We start from the raw sequence: 22,935 nt of genomic DNA, 5'->3' as shown, positions 1-22,935 counted from the left end.
AGACGAGAGATATAGACGATGATATAGAGAGATATGGCTTTGTGCAGTTTAAGGCAGAGAACTATATCTATGTTATTTGCTTTACCTCCCGGAGTAAACCGTGCATTTTATTTAATGCGCATACTTAATGCATTTTTTATGCATTCCAGTTTTTTTATATTTGAAATCCAAACCATTCGGCAGGAGAACAAATGTTAAGTCATTGCCAAGGATTTTTATTATCCTGCCTCACATGTTGTATGTGCAGTAACTTTCAGTAAATTATCCCCATTCCTGTCAGTGTCAACACTGAACAGAAACTCCAATGTTTCCCCTGCATTCCTTGTAAATGCTGTGACAATCCGCCACAAAACCAAATCACCGTAGCTAATTTCTTTTTTAAAGTACCATTTCACCGATACATGATTTCTGCGTCTCTTTGCCAAGATTTCTGCCACCGTTATCATGCTCTTGGGCCTAGTGTGAGTGGTTACCATGGCACCGAGCCAGATCCTGCCCTTAGACTAGTGACGTTCTTCTTGGGTCCAGACCCAAATTTCCGCTCGCTAATTTGACTCTGTCTTCGTTCCAACATCTGAGCTTTCCACATTGCAGCTGTATTCCACACTGTATGCTCACTGCAACTTTGCAAAATACACTGACAGATTCTCTTCTTTCCTTTGTGATAATTAACACAAAGGAACATTCTTTAAAAAAAATATTCCAGTTATGGTCAATATTATCTCCATGGTAATGATTATTAAATTTAGCTTAAGAGTTACAGCACAGAAACAGGCCCTTCAGCCCGCACTGACCAGCTATCACCCCGTATGCTAGCACTATCCCACACAACTAGGGACAATTTGCAATTCTTATTGAAGCCAATTAACCTACAAATCCGTACGTCTTCGGAGTGTGGGAGGAAACCGGAGCACCCGGACAAAACACACGCGGCCTCGGGAAGACCGTACAAATTCCGTGCAGACAGCACCCATAGTCAGGATCGAACCCCGGACTGTGTCGCTGTGGGGCAGCAACTCAACCGCTGCGCCACCGTGCAGCACCAAATTTAAAGCTGGCCTCTGGTAATCTGATAGCCAGGATTTTAGACCAGTCCCAATATTTATAAAATAAAACTGACAATTTGTTAGTCATTGTCATCATCACCTTTGCCCCAAAGCTATTCAGGCACTGTTGCTTGCAGTTATTTTGTCAGTACAAAAATTGGACTTTAGTGCCTCTTCGGTGCCTCAGCCTTGCTCGGTGTGGAAAATGCAGTCCCTTGGTCCCAACCCCTCACAGTTTACAGTTTCCACCATCTGGTGCAGACTTGCTCGGCCTGGGCCCAGCTCCCATCGAGGTAATTGGTAGCAGCTGCGTGCAATCCACTACTCCCGACCCCGGCACGTCAATCACCGTAACCCGCGGACACGTCACACGGCACTTACCGAGTCGATGATGCCCTGGAGGGCAGTGAAGCCATCGTTTACGGGGAAGACGTGGTCCTTGCTGTCTGCAATGCGTGCCAACTGCAGCGACCAGGGGTTGGAGCAGAGGCCGGGAGAGGGGTAGGAGGTGGAGCGGGTTGGGCAAAAAGGTAGGGGGGAGGGGATCGGTGAGAGAAATAAAACATGAAATAAATTATTCAACAGCACTGAGCAGCAACTTTTAGAAGCATTATGAAGTTAGAAAACATGTATTTTAACCTAGGCTGTGGAGGCCAAGTCAATGGATATTTTTTTTAAGGCAGAGATAGATAGATTCTTGATTAGTACGGGTGTCAGGGGCTATGGGGAGAAGGCAGGAGAATAGGGTTAGGAGGGAGAGGTAGATCAGCCATGATTGAATGGGGGAGTAGACTTGATGGGCCGAATGGCCTAATGCTGCTCCCATCACTTATGAACTTAAATTCAGTTGATAGACACTAAGTGCCCAAGTAACTCAGCGGGTCAGGCAGCATCTCTGGAGAAAAGGAATGGGTGATATTTCCGGTCGAGATCCGAAATTCAGTTGTATGTTAATATGCTAAAGCAAAGTTACCAAATGTATTTATATGGCAGGGGAAAGAAGTGAACAAGTTCCAAATCTATACTGCTGCCTGATGCTGTAATCTGTTTTCAAATCTTTTTTTTTTGCACTGGTTGATGTAAGCAATGTTGGCAAAGGCAATTGGAAAGAATATTCAATGCCAGACACATGGACTTCCCACCATCAGGGATTATGTGCCATGCTAACTCCTTGCCAACGTCCTGCTGGAGTATGCGTCTGTTGCAGACTCCTGAGCACCCTGCTGACGTCACAAATGTAATATTCTCTTCACTTCAACTGTTCACTTGAAGCTGAGTTTGCCAGACGGTACTTGACTTAAGAGATGTTTTGTGAATGTGTCTTGCGGCAATCAACTTTGGGTTGAGCAAACTGAATTCGATTTTTAAGAGATGCAGCCTTTTTTAAGAAAGCAGACCCTTCGACCCACCTAGTCCACATTGACCAACGATCATTCACGCACTAGATTAGATTCAACTTTATTGTCATTGCACATTTACAGTACAACGAAATGGTTTAACCTTGCAGTCATAACATAGAATAAATAACAAAACACACACTCAACCCAGTTTAACATCCACCACAGTGAGTCCACCAGGCACCTCCTCACTGTGTCCCAAAGTCCCAAAGTCCTTGTCTCTTCCCTCCTTGCTCTCCCTCTGCGCTGAGGCGATCCAGACATCCGATGTTGTGACCCCGCCGGGTGATGGTCAGCAAGTCCCGCGGCTGAATCCGAGCTCCGCGAACGGGCCGGTTCAAACTCCGCGGCCCGGGGCGGTCGAAGCTGCCGCCCTCCAGTCCAGCGGACGAACCTGTTGTTGCGGGAACTCCGGAAAAACAGGTCACCAACCTGTTCCGTCTCATCCCAATTTCGCATCCTACACACTGGGGCCAATTTACAGAAGCCAATTAACCTACAAACCTGCACGTCTTTGGAGTGTAGGGGGAAACCAGAGCACCCAGAGACAACGCACACAGCCACAGGGAGAATGTACAAACTACGCCCAGACAGCAACAGTGGACAGGATCGAACCTGGGTCTCTGGCGCAGTAAGGCAGCAACTCTACCGCTGCGCCACTGATGAACTCTTCTCCCTCATAAGAACTGGTAGGCATTAATGTCAAAGTCAGATTACTCTGACTTTAATGCTCGGTGGTGACTCTAGGGTAGGACACCACCTTGATAGGCGAGGAGAGCAACAAGTCAGAGAATTAGTATGAAAGAACTGCAGGTGCTGGTTTAAATCGAAGGTAGACTTAAAATGCTGGAGTAACTCAACGGTTCCTTCTCTTCAGAGATGCTGTCTGACCCGCGGAGTTACTCCAGCATTTTGTGTCTACCTTAAATCATAGAACTAGGCTGACCAGGAAATAGAAAAAACTTCAGATGCTGGAATCAGGAACATCAATTGAAGAAGGGTCCCAACCTGAAACGTCACACATTCCTTCTCTCCGGAAATGCTGCCTGTCCCGCTGAGTTACTCCTGCTTTTTGTGTCTAACTTCGGTTTAAACCAGCATCTGCAGTTCCTTCCAACACAACAATTAATCTGCTGGAGGAATTAAGTCGGTCGACAAGCAACTGAGGGGGAAGCGGAGTCATTGAAGGTTTGGAATCAAAATATGGGTAATTCCTTTCTCGCTGCAGGGTTTCGACCTGAAACCTCCATCATTCCTTTTCCCCCCACACAGACGCCCTTTGACCCGTTGAATTTCCCCATCAGAATGTTTGTTGTTCGAGACTATCTGCCCTCATGCAGGGTTACAGACCATCCTTCTGCCTCCACAGATGCTGCTTCACCTATTGAGTTTATCCAGCAGTTTTTGTTCTTTATGCCCAGATTCCAGAATCTGCAGTCTCTTGTGTCTACAAGACTGTGGCATTACTGGCTCTGTGCCTTTCCCACACCCACCTCTCACACAGCTTTCTGGCTGTGTGCCCTTGTTGTTGTATACAGGCAATCCCTTACATTTAATGAGAGGGAAGTTTTCTCACGTTCCAGCGGTGTGAGGCTATTAGCATCACCAAGAGAAAGTGGTGAATTTAAGGGCCTGTTCCACTTGGGCATCATTTACGCGTCATGCAGATGGCGAGCGAAGATTTTGTACATCCCAAAATCCTGAGGCGGTGCGCGCAACCACGCATCACTGTCTATGTCACCATGCACCATGCGCGCGTTGTGCGCCATGCGTCGTGACGCGTAAATGACGCCCAAGTGGGACAGACTCTTCAATTATTTAAGTGGTGGCAGATCTCAACAAGGTTGACATGTTTATCTATAAACAGGTTAATCCAAAACAAATGGCACAAAGTGCTGGAGTAACTCAGCAGGTCAGGCAGCATCCCGGGAGAACATGGATAGGCAACTTTTCGGGTTGGGACTTTTCCATAGACTGATTATGGTTATTAGTCTGTTTCCAATAGATTAAGAACATGAAATATATTAAAGGCGAATGGAGCCACATTCTCACCAGGCAACAGTCTCATCAACCTACTCTTAGCAGGAGGAGTGGATGACAAGCAATTAAGGGGCATTTTTAATATTGAAAAATAGATGGCCAGTCACTAGAGAATCATGCTTCAACTTTTGGCCAAACTTGTGATGCTTGAATGCTCGGAATCATTGGAATGTTTGATCCTAGCGTTCAGCAGCAAGATGATTCACATCTTTAATAATTTTATAAATAAATATTATTGTCTGTTGCAAATTGCACTACAGAAAGTGTTATTGGGAGAGTCAAAATTGTTTGGAGATTGGATTCCAAATTAGGATTTCTATCACTGTGAAAGTGAAAGTTGTAAATGGATTTTTTGTATACTCGATATTTTAGCACATTTAATTGGAGGTTCGATTATACAGTATCAATTTTGTTTCAAACAAACTTTTTTGAGTTATTTAGGATTATTACTGTCACATGTAGCGAGGTAAAGTGAAAAGCTCGGTTTTGCATTCTAACCGATCAAATCAGGTAATACCATGCATTAATACAATTATTTAATAACATTATTGATATTTTGATCAATTCTGTCTACTTTAATCCAGTGTGCTGTGTGGAGCAATGTAACGACAAAAATGCCAACTCAAGTTGTTGATTAATAATTATTTTTATGTCACTAATAGCTACGATCTATAATACCAATGATTAATATAATATAATATAATCATTCCCAATGATTCTCAAAATTAGATAATGCCATTTCCAAATCTAGCCTCGAACCTGAAGATTAAAACCATGATCTGCTTCAAATCTTTCTGATCCTATTCATTCATTAAGTGCATGCATGATCCTGCTCGGTTTCCTTGATATGACTTTTTGCCTTAGGTTAGGAGGTAATTGTGACCAAGCGCACCTGGGTTTCATTGAAATCTTTGACACCAACGCAGTAGACTGTTGCCCCGAGCTTTCGAGACCGGTTAGCCTGGGGAAAGAGAGATTGGAGAGGAGTTATAAGTCAACGTGCAGATACCTGCAGGCAAATAGTTCAACAGCAACTTGATTATTCTTTGCCCCAACAACGCATGATTGGGATCACATGGTCTTCAAATAGCACACAGAACTCCCTGAAGGAATATTAATTTTGCACCAGCAATTAGAATCATTGAATCTAACAGTGTAGAAACTGGCCCTTTGGCCCAACTCACCCACATGGTCCAACATGCCCCATCTACACTGGATCTCTTCTCTTAATCATTGGCCTGTAATTCCACTCATTTTTATTCATCTTTTAAAACTGGATTTTTCCCATCTCTTAAATCGAAAGCCTACTACTTGTGCTCACTTCCTCATAGTTCTCATATGACATAGAAGGAGGCCATTCTGCCCACTGAGTCTATGCTGGATCTCAAAAAATCAATTTCCCCCAATTTGTTTCCCACTCACGTCTTTCTGACGGTGGCCGACTAGGAAAAGGGGAGATGCAGCGAGACCTGGGTGTCATGGTACACCAGTCATTGAAAGTAGGCATGCAGGTGCAGCAGGCAGTGAAGAAAGCGAATGGTATGTTAGCTTTCATAGCAAAAGGATTTGAGTATAGGAGCAGGGAGGTTCTACTGCAGTTGTACAGGGTCTTGGTGAGACCACACCTGGAGTATTGCGTACAGTTTTGGTCTCCAAATCTGAGGAAGGACATTATTGCCATAGAGGGAGTGCAGAGAAGGTTCACCAGACTGATTCCTGGGATGTCAGGACTGTCTTATGAAGAAAGACTGGATAGACTTGGTTTATACTCTCTAGAATTTAGGAGATTGAGAGGGGATCTTATAGAAACTTACAAAATTCTTAAGGGGTTGGACAGGCTAGATGCAGGAAGATTGTTCCCGATGTTGGGGAAGTCCAGGACAAGGGGTCACAGCTTAAGGATAAGGGGGAAATCCTTTAAAACAGAGATGAGAAAAACTTTTTTCACACAGAGAGTGGTGAATCTCTGGAACTCTCTGCCACAGAGGTTAGTTTAGGCCAGTTGATTGGCTATATTTAAGAGGGAGTTAGATGTGGCCCTTGTGGCTAAGGGGATCAGAGGGTATGGAGAGAAGGCAGGTACGGGATACTGAGTTGGATGATCAGCCATGATCATATTGAATGGCGGTGCAGGCTCGAAGGGCCGAATGGCTTACTCCTGCACCTGATTTCTATGTTTCTATGTTTCTCTCAAGCCCACCAACTCCTGCCCAATCCCTTTATGAGGCATCTACTCTAGGGGTAACCTACGATTAAAAAAAAAAACATTACAACCAGTTGGATGTGGGAGGAATAGAGCACACAGGTAGAATATGTGTTGCTGCTCTGGGTTGTTCCCAAGAACTCACTGCGCTAAAATTAAGACTAATTTTTAATTTCCATTCTATTCCAGGGATCTAAAATAGGGAGTCTCTCAGTCTTTTCTTTCAGTTACAATCTAAGGATTTTTAAATCTTACACTTAAGGGCACTAATTAGCTATCAGTTTGTCTGAGCTAGTTTCTTTTCCACTCTCTACAGCTTTACGATTCCCAGTAACAATGTGTGGAGTTCGCCCCTCTCCCTGTGGCCATCCAGCTTCCCATCGGGTGCTCCAGTTTCCTCCACATCCCAAAGAGGCGCAGATTGGCAGGCTAACTATGGGTGGCACGGTGGCTCAGTAGTCGAGTTGCTGCCCTGCAGTGCTTGCAGCGCCAGAGACCCAGGTTTGATCCCGACTAAGGGTGCTGCCTGTACACAGTTTGTACGTTCTCCCATGGGTTTTCTCTGAGATCTTCCACCCACACTCCAAAGACGTGCAGGTTTGTAGGTCAATTGGCTTGGTCTAAGTGTAAGTTATTTCTAGTGTGTGTAGGGTAGTGTAATGTGGTGAATCACTGGTCGGTACGGACACGGTGGGCCGAAGGGCATGTTTCCACAATTTACACATACACCAATCCAATTAACCTGCAAACTTGTACGTCTTTGGAGTGTGGGAGGAAACCGAAGTTCTAGGAGGAAACCCATGCGGTCACGGGGAGAAGGTACAAACTCCGTACAGACAACACTGAACCTGGGTTTCCGGCGCTGCAAGCGCTGTAAGGCAGCAATTCTACCGCTGCACCACCGTGGCCGCTTTCCAAGTGACCTGCGTGGGTTTCCTCTGAGATCTTCACTTTCCTCCGACACTCCAAAAACATACTGGTTTGCAGGTCAATTGCCTTGGTGTAAATGTACAAAGTTGTCTCCAGTGTGTGTAGGGTGGTGTTAATGTGCAGGTCAGCAGACACTCGGTGGGCTGAAGGGCCTGTTTCCGAGCTGTGTCTCTAAACTAAACTACGAAATGGAAACGGCTGCTATTCTCAAGGCATCAACAGAATTCAGAAGAGATCCAACAACAGTGAAAACACACTCATGCTGAGAAGTGATGACTTATGATGGATGAGGACCCTTGGCTCATAAACGTCATTGCAACATTCAACCAAGCATCCGCTTCCCTGGAATGATGTGATCTCGAGCCTGCCCAGCTGACCAAGGGTCAACCAAGGAAAACATCCAATTCATGGGCTAAATTCACCCTGGGATCGCCAGTTTATGGAACATGTACAAAGAACTTCACCTCCTGCCGCGGAGTGGAATCAGCGCAATTGTCAAATAAATAACAAAATAAATCGGGCATTTGACAGACTTGGGAGCTTTTGAATGAGGCAAGAGAGGACGGCAACAAGATTGAAAGAAAACACACTGTGTCAAGAGAGTTGTCAAGTCAAGTCAAGTGAGTTTAGTGTCATGTGTCCCTGATAGGACAATGAAATTCTTGCTTTGCTTCAGCACACAGAACATAGTAGGCATTTACTACAAAACAGATCAGTGTGTCCATATACCTTAATATAAATATATACACACATGAATAAATAAACTGATAAGAGTGCAAATAACAGATAATGGGTTATTAATAATCAGAGTTTTGTCCGAGCCAGGTTTAATAGCCTGATGGCTGTGGGGAAGCAGCTATTCCTGAACCTGGTAGTCTATCCAAAGTAATGTATTTCTAAAGGAAAATCACAGGGATATTGAGTAAAAGAGACAGAGAGTCACATTGCAGTTTTATAGAGTTTAGTTAGGCTGCGTTTGGAAGATTGTGCACAGTTCTAGACTCCCTGTTGCAGGAAGAATGTTCAGACTTGGGAATGGAGGGATATGGACCACATGCAGGCAGAAGGGATTATATTAAGTAGGCATTATGTTCGACTTTGACATCTCAGGCCAAAGGAGCTGTTCATGTGCTGTACTTTTCTACGTCCTATTGGGCTTGTCCCACTTGGCGATTTTTTCGCCGACTGCCGCCATCATTGACCGACGTGTCAGGTCACCGAATAATTTGCGACGTGATGACGTATGACGCGCGGTGTTTTTTCAAGTGTCACAACATTTTTTTGTCGCCGCTGGATTTTGAAACGTTCAAAATCTTTTGGCAACACCGATATGACTCCGGCAATCGTCCTGAACAAATGTAGTTAAATCACCAGTTTCTCATTTCTTCTGCAATCCAAACATAACTGATATGATTAATTTCCCCTCTCTCTTGCTGTTCAATAATTATTATAGATGAAATGCTGCAATTATTTATCACTGCTAGGAAGTCCCAGATAATACTCCTATGACTATAGAGTGCAGGATGAATGGAAATAAAATGCATTTATGAACCCAGTCATTAAATAGGCAGTTCCCCTCCTTGATCTATAGCTACGGCATGTAAACAGGCCCTTCGGCCCACAGGATCCGTGCTGACCAGTGATCACCCATACAATAGTTCTATCCTACATACTAGGATCAATGTCCAGAAGCCACTTAACCTACAAGCCTGCACGCGTTTGGATTGTGGGAGGAAACAGGAGCCATTGGGAAAAAAACTCATGCGGTCACGGGGAGAACGTACAAACTCCGTACAGACAGCAGCCGTAATGAGGATAGAACCCGGGGGTCTCTGTAAGGCAGCAACTCTACCGCTGCACCACTGTGCCACTCCGTGAGTTACTGCTGTACAAGAGTATGTTCTGCTGCTCCCATGCATGTAGAACCATCATTTGATACACAATGTTAGAGGAATGTTTCACACTGTGGAATTTAATGATAAAAAGACGGAAGTAATGGGTTTTTGTGGCACCACTGGGGCCCCCCTGTAGATCTGGGCTCCCTGGCCCAGTATATCAAACCAAGCATCACAAACCTAGGGGTTAAAGTGGACCCTGAGCTTAAATTTGACAGTCAGATCAAGGCTGTTGTTAAATCAAGCTTTTTCCATTTGAGGCAGCTGGCCAAAATAAAGCCAATTCTGTCAAGGCAGCACTTTGAGACGGTAATCCACGCCTTTGTTACCACTCGGCTGGATTACTGCAATGCACTGTATGTGGGGGTTAGTGGGTCCTCCATCGCCCGTCTCCAGATGGTACAGAATGCAGCTGTACGTCTTTTAACTGGCACACGTAAACATGAGCACATTTCGCACATTTCAGCCTCACTCCACTGGTTGCCTATTCAGTTTAGGATCCATTTTAAAATTCTTTTATTTGCTTTTAAATCCCTGAATGGTCTTGCCCCACCCTACCTATCTGAGCTTCTACACCCTTACCTTATACACCCGCCCGCTCTCTCAGGTCAGATAATCAGCTGCTCCTGAGTGGGCCTAAAACTAAGCGGAAGCTCAGAGGGGGCCGTGCCTTTGCTGTGTCGGCACCCAAATTATGGAACGATCTGCCTCTCCACATTAAACAGGCCTCTTCTCTGTCTGTTTTTAAATCACTTCTTAAAACCCATCTCTTCTCCGTGGCCTTTGATACCCAGTAAGATGTCGACTTTATTTATTGAATCCTTTATTTGTCATTCAGACCTTTCGGTCTGAACGAAATGCTGTTTTATTTTGATTGCTTTTATTGCGTGGCTATTATTTTTACTCATGTTTTATGTCTTTTAATTTATTGTTGTATTTCATATGTAATTTTTGCGCCTTATGTGAGCTGTTATGTGATGTTCTGTTATGTTGTCTGTTTATGATGTCTTGTTTATTCTTCTGTACAGCACTTTGGTCAACATTGGTTGTTTTAAAGTGCTTAACAAATAAAGTTGGATTGGATTGGATTGGATGAGGCTGATGATTCAGCCATGCAAAATGCTCAAGGCACCAGCAAACCTGTTAGGGATTTAGGAGCTGGCTAAGCAGCCCATTATTTTTGGGTTGTGGCAAATTTCTTCATGTTTTGCTTGCCAGATAAAACATCTGGAAATTAAATACTGTGACTAGTGAATTAAGTAAATTATTTTATGACAGATATAGAAAAGGCCAACTCAAGCATGTACTGTACGTTAAAATGGGACATACATTCTGCACAAAATCAGGAAAACTTTAGTCGGAGGGCGTTGAATCTTTGAAATTAATTTGCCACAGAAGGGTGTGGAAGCCAAGTCAATAAATATTTTTAAGGCAGAGATATATAGATTCCTGATGAGTTGAGGTGTCAGGGGTTATGGGGAGAAGGCAGGAGAATATGTGGAATTCGGTTCTCTGAATACTTTCAAGAGAGAGCTAGATAGGGCTCTTAAAGATAGCGGAGTCAGGGGAGTCAGGGGATATGGGGAGAAGGCAGAAACGAGGTACTGATTGGGGATGATCAGCCATGATCACATTGAATGACGGTGCTGGCTTGTAGGGCCTGCTCCTGCACCTATTGTCTATTAATAGGGTTGAGAGGGACAGATAGATCAGCCATGATTGAATGGCAGAATATACTTGATGGGCCGAGTGGCCTAATTTTCCTCCTATCGTTTATAAACGTATAACTACATAATATAAGAATAAAAGTGCTGGAAATACTCAGTAATACAGAGAGAGCACCAATTAATACGGAAAGAGGGGTAACATAATATTTATCAGAATTGGAAACTAGCAAGATGATTGATTAGAACGGGTGTCAAGGGTTATGGGGAGAAGGCAGGATAATTGGATTAGGAGGCAGAGATCAGCTATGATTGAATGGCGGACTAGACTCGATGGGCCGAATGGCCTAATTCTACAGGTCTATAACTTAAGATTTTGCGTTTTTATGTACACATTTGAGATGGCCTGTTGTATAACTTTTATTAAGTAACTATTTACTTGACTAATCACGGCGTTTGATTGCCAGATGTATTATCTGGCAAGGAAAATATCAAGAGACCGCCACATCCCAAAAGTTCTGGACATCTGAAGCAGGTCCCAAACCCCCTGACAAATGTTGTGCTTTCATTAAGTGTTGAGTTGGAGAGAAATGGTGAGGGACAGAGAGAACTAAAGGGAAGGTCTGCACAGGGTTGAAGAGTGGAAGAAGTTCAATGCAGGGTGTGGTGGTGCCAAGGGAACATGCGTCTGAAGGAAGAATACAATGGAGAGGAAAGAAATCAGGAGGGAGATGGATAGAGAGAGAAAGAAAGTTTGTAGGGACAGGGTTTAATTTTTACAGGAGTTGATATGTTCACAAGTTCACGAGTTATAGGAGTAGAATTAGGCCATTCGGCCCATCGAGTCCACTCCGCCATTCAATCATGGACGATCTCTGCCTCCTAATCCCATTTTCCTGCCTTCTCCCCATAACAATTGACACCCATTGTAATCAAGAATTTGTCTATCTCTGCCTTAAAAATATCCACTGACTTGGCCTCCACAGCCGTCTGTGGCAAAGAGCTACACTCATTGTGGATATGTGGAGGGGCATGCCACATAAGAAACAGCATTTTTGCTTCTTCAGAAGTATCCAAAGTGCCATTCTGAGCAGATAGGATTGTGAGCAGGGAGAGCATGAAAACATTCTTCTACGGGATATAGACAAAATGGTTACATATGCAAGAAATTGGCAAATGCACAATAATGTGCAAGGATTTGAAGTTATCCAAATATGTCCCGACCCAAAACGTCAACAATCATTTTTCTCCAGAGAAATCACATATCCCTAGTGGCGGCGCGGCTCTGGCTGCAGCGGCTCTCCGGCAGTCCTGTTTGTTTTGTGTTTTTTGGGTTGTTTATTTTTGTTTTGGTTAGTCTAGTTTTGGTTTTTAGTTTGTGTTTTGGGGGGGGGGGGGGGGTTGAAACGGGGCTTGCTGTCTCTCCCTGCGGGGGAATGCGACTTTTTTGTCGTATTCCCCTTCTCTGCCTCCGTCTGCGCTGAGGCCTAATGGTGGAGCTGGCGACCTCGAGGCTCAGGACTCGCACTGAGCTCGCTCCCGTGAGGACGGCCCGGCTCGGGGCTGGAACAGGGCTTTCGTGAGGGGCTGTGACGGCCGGCCCGAGGAAGGAACGGTGCTCCCGTCGGAGTAGCCGAGCTCGGGGAGGTACGCGTTCCCAGCCCGAGGGAGGAGCGCGCCCGGTCGGGGCGGCCCAGCCCGAGGGAGGAGCGGCGCACCGGTCGGGGCGGCCCAGCCCGAGGGGAGGAGACGGCGCCCAGTCGGGGCGGCCCAGCCCGAGGGAGGAGCGTGCCCTGTCGTGGGGCGGCCCAGCCCGAGGAGGGAGCGGGCGCCCAGTCGGGGCGGCCTGGCGCGAGGGAGGAGCGGCGGCCTGGCGCGAGGCTGAGACGGTGGCAGTACTCACGTGAGGGCGATCCGGCTCGGGGCTGGAACGATGCTCCAGGGGCTGGGACGGCAGTTCTGGTGGCGGTGGCCTGAGATCGGGGGTTCGGCCGTGGGCCAGCGGCTGCGTCAGCAGGTCTGGTGAGCGGCAGCTTCGACTACCCCGGGCCGCGGTGTTTGAGCCGCAGGACAGGTTTTAACATCGCCCGGGGGGTATCGCCTCAGCGCAGAAGGAGAAGAGGAGGGAAGAGACTGGAGACCTAAGACTTTTGCCTCCATCACAGTGAGGAGATGTTGGGTGGACTCACTGTGGTGGATGTTAATATGTGTTTATTGTTGTTTTTTATTGTATTGTATTATATGTATGACTGCTTAAATTTCGTTCAGACTTCGGTCTGGATGACAATAAAAGGCTATTCTATTCTATTCTATTCTAGATGCCGCCAGACCTGCTGAGTTACTCCAGCATATTTTACCTACATATCTTTGAAGTTATCCACTTTAGTTCAAAATCTCAACAATGAGTTGCTCACAAGCTGTCTGCAAAATCCTTGGAGGTCCCCCCGAAAATGGAGCATCTCGACTGGGTGAAGCAGCCGATCTCAACCACACTCGGACTTCCACACCGATCGGAGGGTGGGATTTTCCCCCTTGTTCTACAGCCCAGCCAAAGCCGGCTGATCTGATCCCATAGCCAACTTTTGCGGCTGACTTTGCGGCCTACCAAGGCCGTGACCTCTGTAGTTCCGGTAAAGCAGATAATCCAGAAAGGTTCTGGAACCAAGGGTGCCGGAAAACCACATTCCCATCTGTTTACATGCAGTGTGGCACTTTTACCTTCACACCAAAGATTAAATCCCATTCAAGAACCTCAGTACAAAAATCTAGTCCGGTAATTCATGCTTTGTTGCATTGTCAGAGATGCCACCTTTTTGGGGATGAGGTATTTAAGAGGCTTTCTTTCAGAAGAAAGATTCCATTACATTATTTTTAAAAAATGTAGGAGAGTTACTCCTGATGTCCTGAACAAAACTTATCCCTCAGTCAACATCCCTCCGAACAGATGGTCTGGTCATTAGCAGACAGTCATCTGTGAGAGTTTGCTCTTGCCAAAATGGCTGGTGCATTTCCCACATTTTTGCAGCAGTGACTGCAATCCATTCGCTGGAAAGTGGTATAGGGTGAAAGAAAAGAAAATTAATGGTATTCTGTAAATGCAAGTCTTATAGTTCTGTTTAGTTTAGAGATACAGCGTGGAATCAGGCCCTTCGGCCCAGCGAGTCCATGCCGACCGGTTCTATCCCACAATTTACAGAAGCCAATTAACCTTCAAACCTGCACGTCTTTGGTAGGGGAGAGGAAAGCAGAGCAGCCAGAGACAACCCACGTGGTCCCAGGGAGAATGTACAAATTCTGTACAGATAGCACCCGTTAGCATGCTGTCAGGATCGAACCCAGGTCTCTGGTGCTGTAAGCCAGCAACTCTACCTCTGCGCCACCCTGCCGCCCTTAATACTGTGAATGGTGTCTATTAGGATAAAGTAGGACTATTGTCATTGAAAGCAATTAAGCATTGTTCTAAGAACATTGTAACAATCTCTTAATTACTCTTTCCTTCTGGAGTTCTAGACCATATTGAAATGATAATACTTATAGGGTAATGCCCCTGTCCCACATAGGAAACCTGAACGGAAACCTCTGGAGACTTTGCGCCCCACCCAAGTTTCCGTGCGGTTCCTGGAGGTTCCCGGAGGTTTTTGTCAGTCTCCCTACCTGCTTCCACTACCTGCAACCTCCGGCAACCACCTGCAATCTCTGGGAACCGCACGGAAGCCTTGGAAGTCTCCAGAGGTTTCCGTTCAGGTTTCCTAAGTGGGACAGGGGCATAACATATCACAGGATGCCCAACTTGCCCATGCCGACCAAGATGCCCAACTTGCCCATGCCGACCAAGATGCCCCATCTACACCAGTCTCACATATTCACGTTGGTCCCATATCCATCTAAACCTTTCCTGACCTTGTACTTGTCCAAATGTCTTTTAAATGTTGTTATAGTACCTGCCTCAACTACCTCCTCTGGCAGCTCGTTCTATCTACCCACCACCCAATGTGTGAAAAGGTCGTCCCTCAGATTCGTATTGAAACTTTCCCCTCTCACCCTAAATGTATGTCCTCTATCAATTGTTTTCCATAAATGAATCAGTGTTATCATCTTTGAGGGCAGATGTCTCAACTATCACTGTTGCAAACAGCACTAAAAATGTTACAAATGTTGAAGTACATAAATTCAAAATGTGAAAAGACAGAGAATTAAAACTGGACCCCTTATCTTGGCAAAAGGTCAAGGATTGAGCTGATGCACAACTTCAAGGTTATGAAAAAAATCAATAGGGTAGACATCTGAACGCACTGGGCCTGAACACGCTGGAGTTTAGAAGGATGAGGGGGGAACCTCATTGAATAGTGAAAGGCCTGGATGGGGCCAAATCCTTCCAAACCTGTCCTATCCATGTACCTGTCCAAATGCTTCTTGAACGATAGTACCTGCCTCAACTACCTCCTCTGGCAGCTCGTTCCATACACCCATCACCCTTTGTGTAAAAACGGTACCCCTAAAGTTCCTATTCAATCTTTCCTCCCCTCACCTTGAACCTATGCCCTCTGGTTCTCGATTCGCCTACTTTGGCCGAAAGACTGTGCGTGTATCCGAGATATTCCTCTCCATGGAATCATTTCCTTTGCAAGTGTGCAGATTCCAGCCGCACTGCTTTGATTATCCGGCATGTGCAACTTGTACCTTGACCCAATCTCAGCGCACGTGTTTCTTTTTTTAAATTCCACGTAGTTCCTTGGCAGGCCTCCGATGGAGAGTGGAGAAGGCTATGCATCACAATCAGCTCCTGCTCACCAAGTCTGACAGCATTCTTACCTCTTGCTCCGCGTAATAAAAAAGGTTCTCCATCAGCTCGCCATCTGTCAGAGCGATAATGACACTGGCCGTCCTGTAACCTGTGCAGTGAAAAGTACTCAGTTACTTTCCGAATCCTATCTGGCATGTCAAGTGCAAAACAAAAAAGTAAGGTCACATTTAGCTGCCGAGATTGAAGAGTCATTCTTTCGCTTTAACCTTTGGATTACTGAAGCCTTCTGGAAATCGTTGACTGGTAAAATCTGCAACCTATTTCCTTAGGGAATAGCAAAGCATCCAATAGTGCTTAACGTGATTCTGCTGCACACATTGTGTAGAGTTATTGCTACCGACAGTCAGCTTTCCAACAGGCTCAAGCTGTGGTCTGGCTATTGTTCAAATTACTCTCCTTTTGGGGGGGGGGGGTTTGGTAGATGGTTCTCTTTAAGTTAATATTGCTCGAGGATCAGATTGCCAAATGATATTCAGAACAACATCAATCTTCCATGTCAGAATACTTGATCTTTCAGGTAGGCCAACTGTAACCTAGGACATGGTTGATGGCTGACTATCAAGTAAGGATAAGGAGGAAATCGTTTAGGACCGAGATGAGAAAAACATTTTTCACACAGAGAGTGGTGAATCTCTGGAATTCTCTGCCACAGAAGGTAGTTGAGGCCAGTTCATTGGCTATATTTAAGAGGGAGTTAGATGTGGCCCTTGTGGCTAAAGGGATCAGGGGGTATGGAGAGAAGGCGGGTACAGGATACTGAGTTGGATGATCAGCCATGATCATATTGAATGGCGGTGCAGGCTCGAAGGGCCGAATGGCCTACTCCTGCACCTATTTTCTATGTTTCTAAGTCTGATCCATAAGGTCGTAGAGTCACAGAGACATGCAGTGTGGAAACAGGCCCTTTGGCCCAACTTGCCCATGCCAACCAACATGCACTATTGTGACAATAATTGATTCAATATGTACAGTGAGACTGTAGATACAAGGAGGTGCAGATTCTAGTTGACAAGAACAGACACACAAAGTGCTGGAGTAACTCAGCAGGGCAGGCAGCATCTCTGAAGAACCATGTTCCCTAGAGATGCCTGACCCGCTGAGTTACTCCAGCACTTTGTGCCTTTATTCAATAATATTCTCATGTGTAGAATAAGCATGCCAACAGAGAAACTGGTCTTACCTTCAGTACTTGAGTAGTAGATTTGCTCACTTGCCTGAAAAAAACCCCCCAAGATGGTGAAATTAGTAGGGTCAACAGAAGATTAGAATGGAAAGAATACACTTGTGAACCTATGCAAACTCAATATTTGCCAATGAACATCATATTAGTGTTCTTTCAAGATTAATGACTTAAGTGAAGTCGATGGGATGTGGTCCATGGACATACACCATGGAACGGTTCTCATACAGTGTTTAGGAGCCACTTTTACACATTGTGGGTGTGTGTGTACCTGTGTTCTACAGACTGATGGACACTCAGGTACACCTGGCTAATCTAAGCAGCAGACCTGGTGGTAGCATGATCACAAGAATGGCGGGAATTGTAACTTTGTTAAATCCAAAACTGAAGATGAATTTAGCTCTAACATTGAGAAATGCGCCAAGCTCGTTATTCTTATTGTCTCTTTTCTGTTATTCATTATTTCCGAATAAAGGGTTATTGTGAAAGCTTCAATAGGTTTCAGGATCAAAAGGCACATACTTTGGACTTTAGAGAAAGCGCGGAAACAGGCCCTTCGGCCCACTGAGTCCACAATGACCAGCGATCACACTAGCACTATCCTACACACTAGGGAGAATTTATAATTTTACCTAAGTCAGTTAACCCACAATCTGGACAGCCTTGGAGTGTGGGAGGAAACCAGAACACCCGGAGAAAACCCACGCGGTCACAGGGCCGAACAAACTCCGTACAGACAGCACATAGTCTGGATTGAACCCGGGTCAATGGCGCTGCAAGGCAGCAACACCATAACATTCCAACTTTTTATATGATGCAGAAGATTTCAGGAATTTAAACTTTATAATGACATGGAAAGAGTGCCACCACAAGGTCCACTTCAAGATTGAGTAGAATTCCCCGAGAGGAAATACTGTTTTCCAGGAATAATATTGACACAATTCCCTAGACAATTCCAAATAGCAAAGCTCAATGCAGACTGTACCCGTTCAAAGCCTTCGTGCATGTAGGTATCTCCTCCTGGCTGCACCATTTGTAACTCCTCCAGTCCCTTGCGTATTCGTTCCCTATTGTAAAGCCAAACACAATGACACAAATTAAATGTTATTAGTCACAATCAATTGATCTTATAGCCTGGAATAAATGGCTATCATTGTATGCGTTCACTCTGCTAGCTGCATGCAACGCTGGATATTTTGACAGCCTCTCAATGGCATCCCTGAAATAACAGATTAGAAGAATTTCCCAAAGATTTCATTCTCAAGGCATTAGCTTAAACTCACGGCTTTTAAAACAATACATTCCTCAGTCCACAATTCCCATGCATTATAAGTGAGCCCAAGGATTTTTCATGCGCTTGTCAATATTTTCATTGTCACCTTTGTTCTATGTACATTGAGGAAGATAACGTTTAAATATATATATATATATATATGGAGAAACATTAATCCCACAGCTGGAACATGCTAACGTTAACAGCTCTTAATTAACCCAATCTTACCATTTTAAAACATATGGGCACTTGAAGGTGTTAGTTACCATGAGGTCCACCAAAAAAGTGGAGATGGGTACATCACCAATGACATACAGTATTTAGTACATTTAAGAACCATGAAACTGAAACATACACAGAAAGTGCACACATGTTAAGTACATGCACGCCACATGTGTACATTATAGGCATGTATATAAAATAGACATTTATGTTAAGCTTGCATCTATCTGGTGCTTTATAATTGCTTGGGACCAGAATATCAGACATAAGCACACCACACACAAACAAACCAACATTCACGTATGATTTTGGACTCCGATTTGTATCCAACTGAGGTGTCAGAGCCGACAACAGACAACAGAGTCTATTCCATAAACTTCTCAGAGTCTGGGCTCATCCGTGAAGAACGCTCATTCAGACACGATCTTGAAGAACAACCTTCACAATATCAGTAAAACGGAGACACAAAAGACTTCAGATGCTGGAATCTTGATCAAGAAACAAACTGCTGGAGGAACGCGATGGGTCGGGCAGCATTTGTGGAGGGAACAGGACAGACGGCATTTCAGCCGAAATTACCCCTGTCCTATAACGGTGTCTGATCATTTAGTTTACCGTACAAATACAGCCGAGAAACAGGCCCTTCAGCCCACTGAGTCCATGCTACCTGACCCATGGAGTTCCTCAGTGGGTTGTTTCATTTAAAGCCCTGTCCTACTGTACGAGTTCATTCAAGAGCTCTCTCGAGTTTAAAAAAAATCAAACTCATGGAAGCATGTAGAATGTACGTAGCGGGTACGTCGGAGCTCGGAGACGTCTCTCAGTGGCTCGTAACGCTAATTGTTGGTGGTATGTCATCAAAACAAGCAGTTTGCAATATCAGCAAGTTGACAGGAAATATTAACCAATATTGCTTCTTGGACCATTTTTGTTTCCCAGGTGGTCCATAGCCATCAGCAGTAACTATCTGATCCTATATACAACCCTATATACAATATACTATATACAACAGGGAGCGCCAATAACAATACTGCCTGGTTATCTTTTACCATAGAACATAGAACAGTACAGCACGGAAATATACCCGTCCAGCCCACAATGTTTGTGTCAAACATGATGCAAGATAAACTGATTTCATCTGTCTAAACATGGTCCATATCCTTCTTTTCCTAGCACTTCCATGTGCCTATCTAAAAGCCTCTTATATGCCACTATTGTACCTGCCTCCACCATCCCTAACATTGTATTCCAAGCCTCAATCACACTCTGTGTATAAAACTTGCCACACACATCTCCATTAAATGTTCCCCTCCCAGTTTATAGCTATGCCCTCTAGTGTTGGACATTTTCACCCTGGGAAAAGGGTTCTGACTGTCTACCCGATCTATGCCTCCCATAATGTCAAGATTCAAGAGAGTTTATTGTCATGTGTCCCTGATAGGACAATGAAATTCTTGCTTTGCTTCAGTACAACAGAACATAGTAGGCATGACAGATACTCTATCAAATAATGTCAGATAATGTCAGATAATGTCAGATAATAAGTCAAATAATGACAGATAATGTCAGATACTTCTATCAAATCTCCCCTCAACCCCTGACATTCCAGAGAAGACAATCCAAGTTTATCCAATCTTGAAGTTGAGATCCTCTAATCCAGACAACATTCTGGTAAACCTTCTCTCCAAAGCCTTCACATCCTTCCTGTCATGGGCCGACCAAAACTGCACGCAATACTCCAAAGGCGGCCTAACCAAAGTCTTATATGAAGAAGAAGATGAAAATGGAGGAAACGTCTTCATCTCATGAAGAAGGTGAACAAAACCTGTTCAGCAACAAACTGATAGAAGAGATTTTCTCGGCTGAAGAAGTAATCCTTCAGCAAAGGAGGGTCAAAAGCTAAATGATGCCAGCTAATTTTGGCAAGTCAATGAGAAATAAATTACATCATTGCCTCAAAAGTCTGGCTGGGCTGGATTTCCAAACATAATAGCAGCCTTGAAATGTCCTGGCTCTTTGTAGTAGGAGTTGAACCATTGGTTAGATCTCTTATGAAACCAGTTCCGCTTCAGTGAATCCAGCTGTCTGTGAACTGAGGCTTTTTTTTCGTTGGGGTTGGTCTGTTCAGCAAAGAGCCAGGACTCCAGGTGCTAGACACTGCTGAGGCCGACAAGAAGAAGTGCTCCATTGGGAAACAGGGAAGCCAGGCTTTGCAATTAGACACCATGGGAACTAGAAGGAATTTTGTGCAGTCTGATCACATTCTACACTGGCTAACGACTGCATCGACTTGACCGGGAGTGAGACGCAAACGAGGTTAGGTTTGAAATCTGGGACAAGATCCCACTCTGTCGAAGGTTCATTGACCTGAAACGTTAATTCTCTTTCTCTTTCCACAGACGCTGCCTGACCTGCTGAATGATTCCAACATTTTCTGCTTGAGTTCCAATCTCGGGACACGGTGTCAGCTCACACAGCTGTGTCACCTCTCTAGCTTGTTATTTACTGATTTGTTCTGCATTATTTTACAACGACTACTTAATTTTTACACTTTTCAGCCGGCACGTTGGCCTCGGTCCTCTGCTTCCGAGTAATCCCTTCAATACGAACATTTGTAGGAGAAGCCTTTAGCTCCTCAAAGATGCTCTGCCTTTAACAAGATTAGGGAAAGCCTGTGACCCGACTTCACATATTCATCTTTACCACTTACCTTCTGACATCCACTTAAAAATCTATCAAGCTCAGATTTTACTAACAAATAACTCAACATCAATCATGATTTGTGGAAAGTATTCTAAATTTCTGACCCCCTCTGTGTGTTGAGATGAATTCCTGCTTCATGCCTGAACAGCCTGCCCTCAACCTTTAGACAACACCTCTCAATCCAGATTAGCTATCTTTCAAATATAATTTCCCTACATTTTCCAACAGTTCTCTTTATAAACCCGAATGCTTCCATCATATTACCCACTCAATGTAAATCTCAGGAAATACAGTCTGAACGTTTTGTTTAGCTTAAAGATACAGCACGGAAACAGGCCCTTCGGCCCACCGAGTCCGTGCCGACCAGCAATCCCTGCGCACTAACACTATCCTACACACTCTAGGGACAATTTACAATTTTTACCAACCCAATTAGTTTACAAACCTGCCTGCCTTTGGAGTGTGGGAGGAGACCGGGGATCCCAGAGAAAACCCATGCAGGTCACGGGGAGAACATACAAGCACCATACAGGCAGCACTCGTATTCAGGATCAAACCCTGGTCTCTGGTGCTGTAAGGCAGCAACTCTACCGCTGCACCACCGTGCCGTTCAAGGTCATTTATTTGGTCACGGGCTAAATTTATCATGATAATGCCAGCATTTAAATCCATCCTATTTGGCCACTGAACTCAAGAAGGAGTTACGTGTCGGACACTAATGGTTAGCCCAGCCACGTATAACAGCCAGCACATTGTTGAACCAGTTAAATTCCAAATGAGAATCCACTAGTTTGATAGTTGCCTAGATTAGCTTTCCTTTCAATACCAGATTTAGTAGGACCTTTCTGTATGTGATTTGAATCCAATGATGGACACTCTTTAGTATAGATTAGTTTATTGTTACATGTACCACGGTACTGTGAAGAGGTTTTTGTGGCATGCTAACCAATCAGCAGAAATATAAACATGATTACAATCGAGCCATCCACAGTGTACAGATATAAAGGGAATAATGTTTAGTGTAAGATAATGTCCAGTAATGGCCAATTAAAGATAGACTATGGGCCTCATATAAGGTAGTTAGTAGCTCAGGACTGCACCCTAGTTGTTGGTAGAATGGTTCAGTTGTCTGATCATAGCTGGGAAGAAACTGTCCCTGAATCTGGAAGTGTGCGTTTTGCCTGATGGGTGAGGGGAGAAGAGGAAGTGGCTAGGGTGAGACCCGTCCCCGATTAGTCTGGTGGCCTTGCCGAGACAAAGTGAGGTGTTAATGGAGTCAATGGAAGGGAGGTTGGTTTGTGTGGTGGTCTGGGCTGTGCCCACAATTCTCTGCAATTTATTGTGGTCTTGGATGGAGCAGTTCCCAAACCAAGCTTTGATGCATCCCAAATATTGGGGGCATGCCGAACTTCCTAAGCCTTGTAATTAAGCAGAGCCACTGGTGTGCTGTCTTAGCCATTGCTTCAATATGGGTGGTCCTGGACATATCGCTGGTAAATCCCGTGACAATGCTACAATAACTCAGAAAGATGGATCCAAAAGGAAAATAAAAATCATAATTTGGCAAAGCCAGACTCA

General features: G+C 44.7%; 1 protein-coding gene across 4 annotated transcripts in view; it reads right to left on the bottom strand.

Annotated features, from left to right (window-relative positions):
* Positions 1-22,935, bottom strand: part of antxr1 (ANTXR cell adhesion molecule 1) — a 164,228-nt gene that overhangs the window by 101,120 nt on the left and 40,173 nt on the right. For all 4 annotated transcript variants that reach the window (XR_004410216.1, XM_033013961.1, XM_033013960.1 and 1 more), the window contains exons 4-8: positions 18,145-18,226; positions 17,160-17,193; positions 15,988-16,067; positions 5,376-5,444; positions 1,428-1,508 (exon numbers count right to left, since the gene is read on the bottom strand). Coding sequence is in view for 3 of the 4 variants with exons in the window: in XM_033013961.1 (XP_032869852.1) it covers positions 1,428-1,508; positions 5,376-5,444; positions 15,988-16,067; positions 17,160-17,193; positions 18,145-18,226 (346 nt within the window). In the remaining variant the exon portion in view is untranslated. The remainder of the gene's footprint in view (positions 1-1,427; positions 1,509-5,375; positions 5,445-15,987; positions 16,068-17,159; positions 17,194-18,144; positions 18,227-22,935) is intronic.

Source organism: Amblyraja radiata, chromosome 39, assembly GCF_010909765.2.
Source record: "Amblyraja radiata isolate CabotCenter1 chromosome 39, sAmbRad1.1.pri, whole genome shotgun sequence".
Taxonomy (NCBI): Eukaryota; Metazoa; Chordata; class Chondrichthyes; order Rajiformes; family Rajidae; genus Amblyraja; species Amblyraja radiata.
This window is presented reverse-complemented; position numbering and strand designations above follow the sequence as displayed.